General features: G+C 33.8%; 1 protein-coding gene across 1 annotated transcript in view; it reads right to left on the bottom strand.

Annotated features, from left to right (window-relative positions):
• Positions 1-16,687, bottom strand: part of Syn1 (Syntrophin-like 1) — a 266,471-nt gene that overhangs the window by 91,532 nt on the left and 158,252 nt on the right. The window contains exon 4 of the mRNA XM_085959140.1: positions 9,604-9,689. Coding sequence (XP_085815266.1) covers positions 9,604-9,689 — 86 coding nt within the window. The remainder of the gene's footprint in view (positions 1-9,603; positions 9,690-16,687) is intronic.

The following is a 16,687-nucleotide window of genomic DNA, read 5'->3' as shown; positions in this document are numbered from 1 at the left end:
CTCGGCTTGTAATATTATGGAAAGTTTCAAATTTTCCATCGGCCCGATTGAACCATTCCACTAGATTCGCTTTACCTTCCGAGCTTATGGTGCTAAATATGTATACACCGTGTTCTATATAAACCTTGTACCGAAATGAAACAAGAATAACTGGAATGAGTACAAAAACAATTTTAATAAACCGTAAATATTAACATGAAATAAGTATAGGAAATACCATCGTCAAAAATTGTGTTGGTGTGTTGAAACAATAGGTGTGTTGAAATTAGACTACGCCATGACGCAATTCGGACTTATTTATTTAAAAAAGACACGTTGAGCACATAACAAATTATCAATTCAAGACGTTTAAATCATGACATTTAGAATAAGAAGTACAAGTAAATCAACTTAGTAAAGAAAAAAACAAAGCAAAAAATTATTTTATAGCAAAAGAAATAAAATAAAAAAACATTACATCCAGAACAGCTACAAATTAAACAATAAATTAGAAAAAAATTAAAAAACAAAATACATATTACATCGCTAAAAATGTCTACATCTCTAGGAAGTGCACTGATCAGCCGCACAGCCCTCGCTATTGGTGCCTGGCGAGCCTGACATCAGGGAACAACTTTCACCCAAAATAGGTCACGGATGGCTGCGGTCACGCATATAATTGCCGGGTGCATAAAAATTCATTTTTTCTAGAATATCAGGATTGGAAACTATACCACGTGAGAGCAGGGAAAAATGCTATAAGAGCAGAAGTGACATACAAGCTTAAAGAGACTGATAGGCGCGCATGCCTTGAAGAAATGTATTCGGAAAATACTCGTTTGAGAACTTAACATATCCATCGGGATATTAATGTTGACTATCCGCTGATTATTATGTATTCAAAATTGATACTAATTTCGTACCACCCCAATTCGAAGATCGCATTCCATATTGGCATATGGGATCAATTTCAAAAACGCATTCTACGTCAAAAACTCGATAACATAATGTAACAACTTGGCTGTCACGAGAATTTCGTATTCCAGTATTACCTATTCCGATTTGCAGTCTGACAGTTTTTCTGCGATAATAATCTTAATTTCAATGTACGATAAAGAATGTACGGTCTAAACTCTAACGTATAAAAATCTGATCTGTTTTTCTCTACGGGGACAAAACGGGATGACAAAAGGATGTACGCTTAAAGTACACACAATTAATCGGTTTGAACCATTTGAAATATAGGTCGAGTTCCACATAAGATTTCTTCGAGCTTCCTGTACCGAGGTAGTCACTAAGTTATTAAGTTATATGAAAATTTTCGGAAGGCTGACAAATTAATATTAAACAACGTAAAATCGTTTATCGTAGGCAATTACTATAGGAAATAAATGCCGCAACTAAAAAGTCCAAGATTGGACTGAAATACAATGAGCCGAAGAGCTGTTTCGAACGTTAGAGTGTTAGAACGTCAGGGAGACCAGATAATTCAATTAAAGGAGAATAAAAACACTAGCAATACTTGGATCGATTCTGCCTAATGCGTTGGCTTGGTAATACGAATTAGTAATTAATGCAGGACTTTCAATCTCAACCACGGGATTCTACCACAGATTCGTATTAAAATACGCTTTATGATACTAAACTAACGTAATTATGGCGAATTTGCCTCTCGCGAGTAAAGTATTGCCACAGACACTTTGACTAATCATCGAGAGTTTCACTGCGTGGTGATTTCAATAAAAAATGTGGTAACTTGTAGGATTTTTAACAAACTTTTAAAATGTTATATTGAAAGAGAAAACATCGCCGGTATTTATTGATTAACTTTCCCAAGAATCTCAAATCTCAACCGTAAACTGTGGCTATAGTACATGAAAGGTCTGTAGGGGGGCTTTGGATAGGTATATACAATTCAAACTCGTTTCAGCTAAACGGCCAAATCGAAGCTAACAAAATTACCCGCGCATTACAAAGTTTAAAGAAGCGGAAGTAGGAGTAATTTCACGGACACGGTGTAAGAAGAAAAGCGCGCCAATTTCGCCTTGAAAGTCATTCAAGCGCGCCTTACGGAAATTTTCCGAGTGGAGGGGCGGTTCGCCGAATATCCTGAATGAGGATATCCGCGAGGCTTTTATCAATTCGAATTTCAAAAAATAATAATGGCCGCTCAGGCATTGTCGCGAACAGAACGCGGGCGTCTTGTTCTATTTCTGAAATTGCAATTATGAAATTCGCGCGGAAAAATTCAACGGCGATATCCAAGATGCTATCCGGACGCCATGATGATTATTATTTTAGAATAATAATATGTATGCTTAAGGGGTTTTCAATAAAAGATAATGATATCAAATTGACTGTTAATCTTGTTATAGACATGTGTTACGAACACCTATAACCTTTTAAATATAATAAAATTATGTGTTTCATATTTCTACATACAAATTCATGAGGAAAATCATATTAAATTTATTTTTTATTTCATTTTATTGAAACTATATAGGTAGTGTTTTTACGTGTTTTAATCTATTAATTGAATATAATAATTAATAATTATGCCAAACAGCCATTGTCAGTCATTTAGAAATTGTTAATATTAAAAATCGAGTCCATTTGGTTACTATACTTAATAACTTTACAACATTACTTAACTAGGGCTGTATATATAAATATCAATGTATGCGCGTGTGATCTAGTAGATAAATGAATAATAAAGTGTTGCAACGCTGTACTTTCAATTATAATTAACTCCTTGGCATCCCCTTTATACTAAAATTAAAACATAACGAATCACTAAGTGCGTCGATATTTTCGCAATATCTCCCCCGAGATAAGGCAATTATAAGGGAGTACATTTGGAGGGCGTCATTTCCCGTAATCGCGCGGTAACCTGTGTAATTCGGCGGTTTGCCATCCTATTTTGTTCGAGCCCTGACTTATTATTATCGACGACAGACTATGCAGGAGGTTCCAAGAGAAAAATAAAATAGGTAGAAATCAAATTCATCATTTTCTTTTGGAAAGCTTTTATGTATGAAAATAAAACTGAAAAGGTACAGGGAAATGTAGAAGGCAGCAGAAGCGTATTCAGAAGAAAATGAATTGTATAAAGTATTGGTGATCTGATCTGCGATCTTAATCGCCAATCTACCGGTACCAAGAGAAGAAGCAGACGAATATTTTATTGGATTTGTATTGACAACCAATTCCACATGTTCATAGTCATTTTAAGAGCATAGAAATATGACAAATGTAAAAATATGTCTGACTCAAAGATGCTAAAACCCGAGAGAACTCCAGAGAACACAAAAAAAATGATAAGTGCGTTACCTTCTGGGCGTGGTAGTAAAATGTTTAATTTTCCAGTATTGATAAATATGGGCTATGAAGAATGTGATTTACAATAGTTACGAATATATGCATTAAAGTTTGCCACATAACCGAAACGCGCATTCAATATAGGTAGTATTAAAGACATTCATTAAGAAACAAAATTCGGGTTCAAAATCTTGGTATATGGCGACTAGCTTTACATTTATATCTTATTAATCTGTTTTGTTTATGTTCGTCATTGACATCTCCCCGCTTTGCACTGTTTATTATCACAACAAGATGAGGTAAATAAAATTAAGAAAGTTTTTTTGTGAATTATTTATTTATTTAAGTCCCATTATCAAGTAAATTCAAAAGAATGGTAATCTTAATTAGAATGATAATGATAATTTCTTGAAGTAAAGTTTAGTTACTGGCAAGGAAGAGTTGTAAAGTTCGACAACCATCCTTTTTAGTCTTTTTGGTGTGTCAAAATTTTAAACTGGAATATCTCATGACTCGAAGCTTTTTTGCTCTATAGTGTTAGTTAGTGTAGCAACTAGGTGGCATTTAAATCTCAATTTCACTAATTTAGTGACATCATGCCTTTTCCCCTTGTACCCTTCACATATAGGAAAAAATTTACAAATCACATTTTTCTATCTTCAATATTTTCAATCACTGAATGCTTTCAGTAGTTTTTCAAAACATAATTATATATTTTCAATATAAAGTATCAGTCAGTACCTCACTAGCAGTACAGTCATTAATATTATTCCCTCCATATACAGAATTTAATTTATGTTGACATTTAATTTATAGAAAACCAATGTGATAATCGAATCCGAGTCAAATTATGGCTAGGGGTAGTCAATGCCGAACGGGGGGCACCTAAACAGCAACGGCGAGGCTCTTTGATTAAACTTGTACGGATAACTTTTAATTGCGCTGCGAAGGCAGAACCGTGGGGAAGTGGGAGGGCGCCGGACGGTGGCTAAGGCTTCGACGCCGGCGTCTCCGGGGCCTCGGAGCAAGCCTTTCCACCGAGAACGCTTTGCAGCGGTCGGCTGGCTTAACTGAAATACACCATACTTGGCGAACTAGTACCTAGTAAGAATATATAATTGCATCGCTTGTAAGTTTGGAATCTATTTCATAAAGCTAAGCTGAAGGAACTATCCAAAGTTTGTTATATCCGAACAGGATATAAATTGATTACTATTTACCTACTCCTAGAAATAATATTTTTATTTTTACAATATTTGAATGAGGACAAACGATATTGAACGAGTTTCAGGAAAAGTAAAATTAAAAGAAGTAAATTAACATATAATGCAATATAAATAAAATTTATTAGACTAGCAAATATTACCAGATGGCAGTACCACCTGTCAACATTCTTATACTTCTTCTCACTGTATCCCTCTTTCTCTGTGTATTACGGAACATTGTTCTGTCTTACTGTCTTTATTATGATGTTCCAAACTCACTTAATTGTATGTCTGTAATCAGCCTGGCGGAGTCTTTGTAGAGTCTCTTGACTTTCTGAGCACGCCAATGCTTAGCTTGTTCCTTTGCAAGCAGCGACGCATAGCTGATGGCTCTTCCTCGTCCACTGTGTTTCTATTTTTTGATTGATTGTGTATGTTGCCTAAGGTAACAGTAGGTTACATCATCATAACCCTATTATAATTACCGTTAAACCTCTTGGATAATATACTTACTAATTACTTATCTAAACCCCACTTTGTTGATTTTGTAACAATTTCATTTCGATGTATTCACTCCCGAAATTTATCTCTCATTTGAATCGACTATATAATTATATAAATTGACATTTTCCGAGATATATCATTTTCAAAATAGTGTTCCCTATCCGACGCCATATACTTCTGTATACCCTTCTGTCAATCTGCTGCAAATTAGTTTTAATGTCGTTTAATATTATTTATATATTCGATATGTTATTACCGTATTGTAAGCACCTGTCAAATTATAATTAGAGTATCATTTTTTTTCTTTCACGACATAATTAAAATAAAAGATTCCATTATTCCTATATTTTTCAAAAGTAGTATTTGATTTACGTATATTAGTATATTTAATACGTCTCCTCCCTGTCTCACTCCCTCTCACATCCGTTACAGATGATTCAAGACAAATATATACAATGTAATAAAGAAAAATGTACCCGCCATTCTATTTTTGGCAATAAATGTGATCCTGATGAAAATAAGGTTAGGAACCTTCAGTGTAGAGGTCCATCCTCCCAATCTAATTAATTTATGGTTAAATACCAACAAATTAGAACTATAAATATTTCAGTCTTATAATACGTTATTTCTGTTATGACATTTGAAATAATTTTGCAAGCTCATAAAGTATGGTTAAATTAGTAAACTCCACAAACTCTGTTACCATTTCGATTTTCTTCCACACGCAATGACGGCATTTTTTTATGTCAATTGTGATTATTTACATGAGTGCAGTTACAAATGATTTTACACAAATTTTCCATGATTGCTCAACTAAACAATAATGCCGAAGTGTAGTCTAATTTGCTGCTTAACCACTCATCTTGACGGATTGTCTTTTTACACGCCCTGCCAATTATTGGCAAATAAATGTCACAGCATTATTTTGAAGTTCTCTGCAAATGAACCTTCAATGCGAAGTCACGTGTAGCTAACGTAATCAGTGTACCAGTGGACCTATTTTTTTTTTAAATTTCATACATTTAGGTTCCATCCTTCCATCTCTACAGAGAATAGAACTAGGTTTTTTCAATATCTTTATTAAAAATCTTTTTGTTAATAGCAAATTGTAGACAATAAATGTGACATAGTTTACTATACAATTCCTAAGATACGAGGGTGGGTCAATAAGTCCTTAGAAAAGCCGACAAGTGGCGCGACTAGTACTGTAAGCGGTTTGTTTTCATGCAGCGGCACTACCGATTCAGTATGCTGCGAAGTTTCAATCAGATTGGTCGGGTTGTTGTGTGTTTCTCGTACATTTAAAAAAAAAATTTGCTTGTGGAAAATGGAAAAATGGAAAATGGAGAAAATTGAGTTTAGAGCTGTTATTAAACATTTTAATATAAAAGGGTTAACAGCAAAGGAAATAAAAAATGAGTTGGATTTAGTTCACGGCATATCTGCTCCTTCACTTGCAACTATTTATAACTGGTTAAATGAATTTAAACGTGGTCGTACATCAACAAAGGATGAACCACGCTCAGGACGTCCTGTAGAGGTGACTACACCAGAAATGATCGATAAAATCCACGATATGGTGTTAAGTGACCGAAGATTAAAGTTGAGTGAGATAATTGAGGTTACAGGGATCTCAAAAGGTAGCGTCATTTCTATTTTACATGACAAATTGGGCATGAAAAATATTTCTGCAAGATGGGTGCCGCGTTTGCTCACAGTCGACAATAAACGCAATAGGGTGGTGGCCTCTAAAGCCCTGTTGTCGCTCATGCAACGCAATCCGGATGAATTTTTTCGTCGCTTTGTGACTGTGGATGAAACATGGATACACCACTATACTCCCGAGACGAAAGAACAGTCAAAGCAGTGGATTGCGAAGGCAAACCATGTCCAAAGAAGGCGAAAACCGTAAAATCAGCTGGTAAGGTTATGGCTACTGTATTTTGGGATGCACGTGAAATTATTTTCGTTGACTATTTGGAAAAAGGAAAAACAATAACAGGGGATTATTATGCATCTTTATTGGACCAGCTAAAAAATGAAATTGAAGAAAAACGGCCTCATTTAAACAGGAAAAAAATCCTCTTTCATCAGGACAATGCCCGTGTTCACACATGTTTACGATCAATGGCTAAAATTAAAGAATTGAAGTTCGAATTGGTCGACCACCCACCGTATTCGCCAGATTTAGCCCCCAGTGACTTTTTCCTTTTCCCAAACTTAAAAAAATGGCTAAGTGGACAACGTTTTTTTTCAAATGAAGAAGTCATCGATCGGACAAATGCTTATTTTGAGGACCTTCCGAAAACTTATTTTTCTGACGGTTTAAAAAAAATTGAGAAACGTCTAACCAAGTGTATTGAGCTCCAAGGAGATTATGTTGAGAAATAAAAAAAAATACAAAAATAAAAACTGTTTTAATGCTTTTTTCTAAGGAATTATTGACCCACCCTCGTATAACAGGGAAGATAATAATATATTTAATAGCAGCTTTGGTATAATATCAATTAATTGTTAATTTGGTATAATATAATTTGTATTAATTAGCCTTCGCTTGACAATAAGGATAACCTATTATTGACGAACCCTATTATTTACGAATTAGCAGCAATTCTGTCTTAATAAGAAACGAAACAATTAATACACGTAGTTCATAACAATCATTATAGTATTCGTTTGCAATAAATATTGGAGCAGTGAGAGCTTTCTGGTATTATCGAATACGGCGTGAGCTTTACCCGGAGACGGAAGCGTCGACAACTAGTCGCTCGCGAAGCCAGCGCCAGCGCCTGCTTCCTGCGGCGCCGTTCGGCACTAACTAATTAATTAATAAGCTCCACCATCTTTCGCAGGTGTGTGGTCGCACGGATCTCAATGGAATTTGTAACAACTCGTCGTCGGGTTGGCGGGGAAAATGTTTACACTGTCACATCATAATAGTGTAATGAGGAAACGTATTTCTCGTGTGGTCGGAAGTTTGCATTACATGCATAGACGCTTTTTGATAAAGCAAAGAAGGTTAATTAAATTATTACAGTGCCTTTAACCACTCTCTTACTATGCTAATAAATTCCGTTCCATTCTGTACCGTCACATTGGGTTACCGTATTAGTTTCACGATAGAACATTATTTTTGCATGGAAATGCCAGCTTTTCCAACATACTTATATTATAGTCATTTCTAGAGATCCAGCGATTAGGTACTTGATGAAACATCATGAACATTTATAAAATGAGTGGTCTTCACCATAATATATAAAGATTGCTTTAAGACACGTAGTGAGTTTTATAAAAACTACCAAAATTTTAGTTTGAGCATTTCTTGTTATATTGTTATTCTTGTCAGTGGAGGTAGAAAATGAGCTATATTATATTGGTAATAAATACGTATCGTAAATGAATTTTGATATTTGGCGAATAATATTTACATATTTTATAAACACGGATACAAATATTGTTTGATATTTTTTTAAATCATTGATTCTGTGAAGCAAATGATGAAGTGCATATTAACTGAAATATAAAATATTGCAAATCTGTGTAAACTGGATATCACAGAACAGACAAGGTTAAAGAAACACTTCAGTACAAAAACAATTATTTAGACACGACATTATAAGCCGACGCGAAAGCCACTCGGCCATCGTGGGTATCTTTAGTTTTAAGTTTATAAAACGATCTGAATATGGGTTCAACACAAATAACTTAATTATTAATACTATCGACCGACGGTACATGATGGAAATTTTGAATTAAAATTCTAATGTATTTAAGATTTGTACTATTTCCATTTGAGTCGTTTTTTGCGACCCGGGTTTCGCCTTTCGGCATCTTCAGGCACTGTGTACACTCACCAAAAGGTAAACACACATTGACAACGAGCACTATTAACTCTAACTTATATAACAAATAAATACAATAAAGTAGATAACAACTTATTACCTACCAATTAAGTCAAGGATAAAATAAAAAAATATAACAAACAAATTGTGAATAGTTGAAGCGTTTGTAAAAAACCGATGTAATAGTGTTCGTTGTCAGTGTGTGTTTGCCTTTTGGTAAGTGTATACAGTGCCTGAAGACGCGGAAAGGCGAAACCCGGGTCGCAAAAAACGACTCAAATTGAATAGTTCAAAACTTAAATCCATTAGAATAACTTAATTATTGTAGAATTAACAAAAAATGTTTTAAACTCATTATAAAGTAGTTCTGCCACGAAACCGCCAATTCAATCAACAAATTAATCAGTTTTCTTAGAACAACCTTATACAAACCCTTTATATCAAAGGAGTACGTAAAGCAGATAATAGGTTGGTGTGTAGAATTAACAATCGCATAATATTTAATTTTCAAGTCGATTTACTGAACTCGGCTACCACATACATATTACTATTTACTATACCTATACTTAGATGTTTTCATACCAGAGTTTATCATTTGATAACATTTATAATACCCCAAAGCTCCTTTTTATCCTATAATCATCTTTCTTTAAATTGTGTTAATTTATGCAATTGGAAATGTTTAAAGAATGCAAAATCTGCGCTGAAGTGATATCAATTAATGCCAAGTAAATTAATAATGATGTATTTATTACCTGAGTTCCGTATCCGTGATGGCTGCGAAGACTGGCTGCCAGCGGTCGGCCTCTTCTGAACTTTCGGAGCTCGCTGAAAGGCTCGCCTGAAACAAAACCAAACAAGCATCATATTAAATTCCAACTACTAAATTGTTTTTCAGTAGATTCTCATTTAACTATTACGCTATAATAAATATATAAGCTTAATGCTAGGCCGATGTTAAATAGATCGATATCATTTTCAGTAAACTTTGGAAGGAAGTATATAATTATGAAATTCCAGTGGATTCAGAAGTTTTAATGAAAATTTAATGCGTTTTATCAAAGAATTTAATTTAATCACGGTATTTTTGCGGACACATTGTAGAAAATGTTAATAGTGGTAATAATAAATTAATTCGTGTAATCGATGTAGGTATATATAAATATCAACGGTGGAGTAGTCTGTCTCTGAATTCATTAATTTATTTATCATCTGCTTAGAACAATGAGTCATTCAATGGGTTGTATGAATGACTAATAAATATATACAAAAATATATCTACGGATACATACCAAATCTCGATTCAGGATAGGATGCGTACACAATTTTTGACAATTCATAAAGCATTCGGGGCCATTTATTGGTCGGCATATTAATGTATCAATTAGACGATATGCAGCCGATAAAGTATTAACTGATTAGTATGAAGTGGTTTTCAACCAATGAGATTTGGTATTGTTACAATTTTCGATTGACAGGGGGTTTAGGTGAAAAAATCAAACTTCATTGTCTCGAATCGATATATATATAATTAAAAATGATGTTTCACTTAAAACAAATTTATATTTTCTATAAAAATCGACGATTTTTTAAATTTAAAATACATTAAAACTATTAATTATTAAAATACAGTGTACCAGATAAATTATTGATAAAATAATGATAAAATAATATTGAAGTACCTACCTAATTATAAGTTTCATTCATTGAACGCACATTTATTTAAATTGATTATTTTTTTAAATGAAGTTATATTTATATTAATCAATACTGTATTAAACTAAGTAAAATGTATTACACTGCAGTTTTCATAATGTTTTGTTGCTAGAGACATTATGCCGTGTCCACATTGGCAACTTGTTGCAACATACGGCTTTACGCTCACCCAAACGCCATTGCACTGATTGCACACATATTTCAGAACATATACAATTCTAAATATTATCTATCACAACGTTGCCGAATTATAATTCAAAAAAATATTTTAAACTGACCCGTTATCCACTTACACTAGGTTTCATACCATTATCAAGTCTTGTCAGTAATTATCAAATCCTTGATAGTCTTAATAATGGTATATACCTAATACAAAACAGCTAGTGAGACAATTAATTCACTAACATAACATGGAATTCTACTAAGCTAGCGAGGTCACGTGAGCGCACCGGGCAAAAAGTGTCATCAGACAAATGCTCTCATCCTGTAGCACATATTGAGCTGAAAACGATTAGCGTCAGTTAACTAAATCTTCCAAAATGTGTCAGAGCCACATCACCAAATTTACGAGTGATATAACTTTTTTCTGAAATTTTACAGTTTTGAACACGTGCTCTCACGTATCTTTGATTTTAGTGGTTCAGAAGGAAGCAACAAATGACAGGTAATTGACACAATACTTTTTTAGATTGTTATAGCACGCGAGCTCACGTGATGTGATGGTAATGTGTTTCTAGCATAAGGGTAGCTCTATAATGAGCCTGGCGTTATCACATTCATCAAAACATCAAGCGCCTGCACCTACATTGGTGGCTTGGTGGTAAACAGAAAGACTTGCGAGAGTTGATAGTCATCAACTGGAGAAGAAGAAAAGAGGAAACGGTAGCTTTCATCCGACCATGTCCGATCCTAATAAGATCATATGGGCCTCCACAGAGTGAAGGTTTGTATTAACAGATTTTGTTTTTACGAGAAATGGATGTCAGCCACTTGCTCAACCTTTTAGGTCCATACTCGTGACTCACACACAAATTGAAAAACAATTTCAGCTTTCATCCACCTCCAACAAAATTAAATTACAGTTTCGTATGTCTGAAAGTATATCTAATCAAATAAGAAATAAAATTCTTCTTCGTGCCTGCTGATTGTAGGATTTACGAGCCTATTTTATTTTTTGGTAATATACATTTATCTCAAAGTTGACCTAACAAATTTCAGTCTATCATAATATAGGTAATATATTATTTGACAACGACATTCATATAAGAGTAGTTAGGAAAGACTCTTGTTAACTTTATGATATCATTATAAATTGGTGTGTATGGTGAGGACATTTTAATAATCCACTATCACAGAATATGATCGGATTAATGGTCTTACTAAAAAGTTAAGGATGATCTCGGAGAGAAATCCTAGCGGCATCAAAGAATAATAATATCGCATCCAGATCGCACATTACTTCACGGAATAACTTCCGCCAAACTGAAATTTAGTGTTCTCAATAGACGCAATTAAGCCGAAACTAACTGAAAACATCTTACGACGTAGTTAGTGCCGATCCTTTGAAAGGTCGATCGTACAACTTTTAAATAAATTACGACGATCTTGTCTCTCTGGTCCCGCTCCCGTTCTGTGTTCGGTATTATCGGAAAGCTTTCGACATTTTAAAATAGTTAAGGAACTTTGCTTTGCGAACTTTATCCCGAATCGAACTTTTCGTTTTCAAATGAATGGATATGTTCACAGTGCGACATCGAATTAGGTATTGCCATACACACAAAACTTGCGGTCTATGAACATTCTACGCCGACAATTCACCCCCCCCAATAATTCATCGCCCCGATAGAAATATTACAATTTGAATTTGTATAGAAAATAAAAATTATTTATTTACATTTTACAATATAGAATAGAATAGCGGTAGGTACCTAGTATAATTTAAACACACCTTTCCCAATCGTATAAATAAGCTTGTTATACATTGAATTTAATGGCCCCACCAAACCAAACCGGATACCCCACACCACACTTGGTCTTAATCGATCGTATCAGGGACTCTACGTTTGATGTGAAGCATTTTTTTTATGACTGGATATGTATGTGTTAGGAGCAGTTACCAAAGACTGAGATCGCAATGCACTCAAATGATTGTGATACAATTCAAATAGCTCAAGATATATGATTAATGTGTAACATGATATTTAGTGTTTTACCAAATATATTCAAACGAACAATACGTAAATTTAGAACCTTATCTGTAATCATACTTAAGTACGTAAAAAATTGATACAATTTAGGTGACAAATGATAGATGTCAATTAAATACGTATTGTAAACAGAGAGTAAGTCAATATAGTAGGTACTGAACGCTGTGTGCACACAGCAAAAATGAAATTGATTATGTAACGATTATCTACGCAAATACGAAAAGCTACTACTAGGTACTTTTTCGAAATGTTACTTGATTATACTAGTTATACCTACCAATTGAGTCGCCTATTTCCAAAATTCACCTTGCCCATTTTGAGATATTCACAAAAAATGAGTATGGAACCTCTCCATAGAAAAAATAACCATTTTTCTTGGGCCATTGGGCGGGTGCTCTTAATATTTTACCTACAGAGCTTTTCCAATCAAACACTTGAAAGTTTTGCGGAACATATATACTTTTCCGTACTGAGCGAAAGTTACAAAATACTCACTCGGTAACAATGGAAAAGATGATATTTGATAATTGCCACCAGACGACAATATGCATTTTAAAATTGGATGATATTTTTCAACCGTTATACTGACTGCAAAAAACTAGTTTTGGAAATGTATATAGAGCATGTGTGTAGCACTTTGAATAAGGAAAAAAATGCATATTCAGTTCATTTTTGGTGAATACTGGACAAGATGATTTTTTGAATTACAATAATATTTATTTTGACACAATAAATTGTCTCGGCAGTGAATTGTTGATAGGTGTATTGTCGGAATTGAATTTTCGACGGTGAATGTTCCGGATACAAAGAACTCGGTACCCACGATACAAGAAATAAAATAGATAATAAATACAGACGTGTCGAAAAGATAATATTGGAAGTAGGATAATATCACGCTCTAGGCGTATCAAATTTACGATATAGTTAGTTTTTGGTTATTTTAAAACAAATTGGACCGCGATATACAATAACAGATCGAGCAACGACAAAAAAATCAGCCATGACTGGCAACTACGTACATAGGTACGAACAATATTCAAATTAAACAAATAAGAGCCGTTTCAGACGGGACACCGGTGTCGCGCTCATATAAAATAAGGAGGCCTTTGTATTCGAATAAAGGGGCCTTTGTATTTTGTTTATGAGCGCCCTAGAGCTAATGAGTCAACGCATAATTTCGCGTTACAAATTAGAACATAAAACTGGCTGCGGTAATAAAAACAAGTGTATCGGCCGCTTGACAATGTAGCGGCCGGCGGAAAAGTGTACCGGACACGCGTTGACTCATTAGCTCTGGGGCGTTCATAAACATAATACAAAGGCCCCTTTATTAGAATACAAAGGCCTCCTTATTATATACGAGCGCGACACCGGTGTCACGGTGAAACGGCCCTAAGAAAACGTTTGGATATTGGTGCCCCGCGAGCCACTTGTGTAAGTGTATCTATCTGTGGTTGCTAATTTTATAAAAGCAAAGTGTAACAAAAAACGAACAAAGCCAAATGAACAAACCAAGTGTGACAGATGTTCATAATCATAATGTGTATCATTGGTCCTCCACTACATGCCAATACGTCAATTTAAATTATGCAATTTAAACTGAATCGACAGTCGTTTTCTTCATATCGTGGGCGTTAGGTGAAATAGAATCAGCGAAACTATTATGTACAATGTAACTAATTAATAATTAAAAGATAAAAAGAACTTTTTATACATAACGTTTTTAAATTTTCTGTTGAATTATTATGCTCAATATGCTCAAACTTGTACTTGATATGAAATAAATAAAAAACAAACAAACAAACAAATATAGAAAACTGAAATGTCATTTTGACATTTCATTTTGATTTCCATAGTAAATCACGTATATATTACCCACCACCTCCTTAGCAACCAATAATAGTCTTTTACTTTTTACAGATTTTTCTGAAATAACTTTACATACAAAACAGAATTAACTGAAAATGAATTCAATTCTGCTTAAAGATGGCCAAAAGTATTAAAAGAATGCATTGGCGTCGTGTTCTGATATATTCTAAAAGTTTCAAATGTTCAACTAGTCGGGAAGTTAGTTAAAAATCGATTGCAAGATTTGTACTGGACAAACAACCAGCGGACAAACAAGAATACGAGCTATTAAAAACGTTGTAAAAATACATAAAGATCCTGGATACATTGACTGTAGTATTCAAAACCTACTCTTTCTTGATATTAATTACTAACGAGGTTATGGATTATTGGTTAAAATAAACAGATTGTCACTAAGACACATAATAAATTTCCGGAAAACTTAATTATATCGACATTTTGAAAGGAACAACTAAAAAATCTATCAACTTTAATTTTGGACAATTTAAAAATATAAACGTTTATAGCTACGCTACTGTATACCTACACGGCTTTAGATTAAGATTATGCGATGATGTAACAGAATTATATATTATCCTAGATTGTTTGTTAGTAGGCCGCTTGCCTTAAATAAGTTAACTCGATGTCTTCTGAGAATATAGAGCATCAACACTTATCAGCAATTGTTGGCTTAATGATTCGTTTAATTTCCTCAGTATCCTTGAGAGCTGAGAAACGTAGCACATTTTATTAGTATCACAAGACTAGGCGATATAAAAACAATGTCCAATTAAATAAAGTGGGTCGATATATTGTTATAAACACTTCTCGCAGATGCGATCAAGTCGATCGCCATTCGACGCACGCCATATATACAATTTAGTTATTATATAATATAATATACCTACAATGGAACACTAGTTGCAGTGCAGTACAAGTGAATATTATTTGGCACGATAAGTCGAAAATCATCAATGTCCTGGACAGAAATTTAAGATGTGGACGTCGCCCAATTAGTTGGACATGCTATGCTGTTGTATCGAAAATAGATGGTCGTATAGTATTGAGATCAAATTAATGTATAAATAAAATACTTACAAAATACGTTATAAAAACCACCAGCTTACAAGGAAAAGGAATATAGCTCGGTAAGTAAATTAGAAATACAATCATATCATATTTATATAAAATTCTGCTAGGTGCTCGTAAGTCGTACCTATCAAATATCTAATAAAAATAAGACGTTATTATCGTAAATGCCAATCAATATTAAATTAATTCGGCGACAGAGCTCGGAAAATTCTACAAATTGTGCACTATTGTGTAAAAGTACTATGCAATATATATAAATAGTAACTTTGGCATTCCGATCATTTTTAAGATATTGATCAACTTTAAAATTCACCCAGGAGTTTCTAAATTACAAAATGGCGGAGATTTTTTAAAAAGTAATTGTTCTAAATATGTACTAATTCGAATTGTTAAACTTCATAGTTAGCAAAATGTCAACTTTTACTGCAAACTAGTATTAAGTTAGTATTAAACATAAAATACGTACTTAAAGAAACTGAAAATCAATAAAATCTGACAGTATTTACACAAAATAAAAATTTTCTCCGGCATTTTGGAACTTTGAGGCTCCTGGATAAATTTTGAAACGGCATAATATTTTACAAATGACATTTACGATATGCCTATTCAGTATGGCAATGTTTATATTATTTTATATTATAATATTTAGTGTAACGTTTTCCCTCTACAGGTCCGCCACTGGTCATCTTTAACAATCGCAAAATTTTCTTCATCAAACGAACCACTCTGACGATTGGTGATATCATGCAAGCGGCAAGGTCACGTCTAGCATCTGCTACGAGAGAATGCATAAATTGAGTTCGATTAAATATACACAATACGATATATAACAATCGTAAACATATCAGCGTTTGTACTAAATACGGTCATTTAGGATGAACAATAAACCTAATTTATTAAAGACGAGAAGAAAAAATGCAGGTTGAAACCAACAAAAATACTTGTCTAGTACAACAGCCAATGTAAAACAATAAAC

Source organism: Rhyacophila brunnea, unplaced genomic scaffold, assembly GCF_057557595.1.
Source record: "Rhyacophila brunnea isolate RB1 unplaced genomic scaffold, BYU_Rbru_1.0 scaffold_11, whole genome shotgun sequence".
Taxonomy (NCBI): Eukaryota; Metazoa; Arthropoda; class Insecta; order Trichoptera; family Rhyacophilidae; genus Rhyacophila; species Rhyacophila brunnea.
This window is presented reverse-complemented; position numbering and strand designations above follow the sequence as displayed.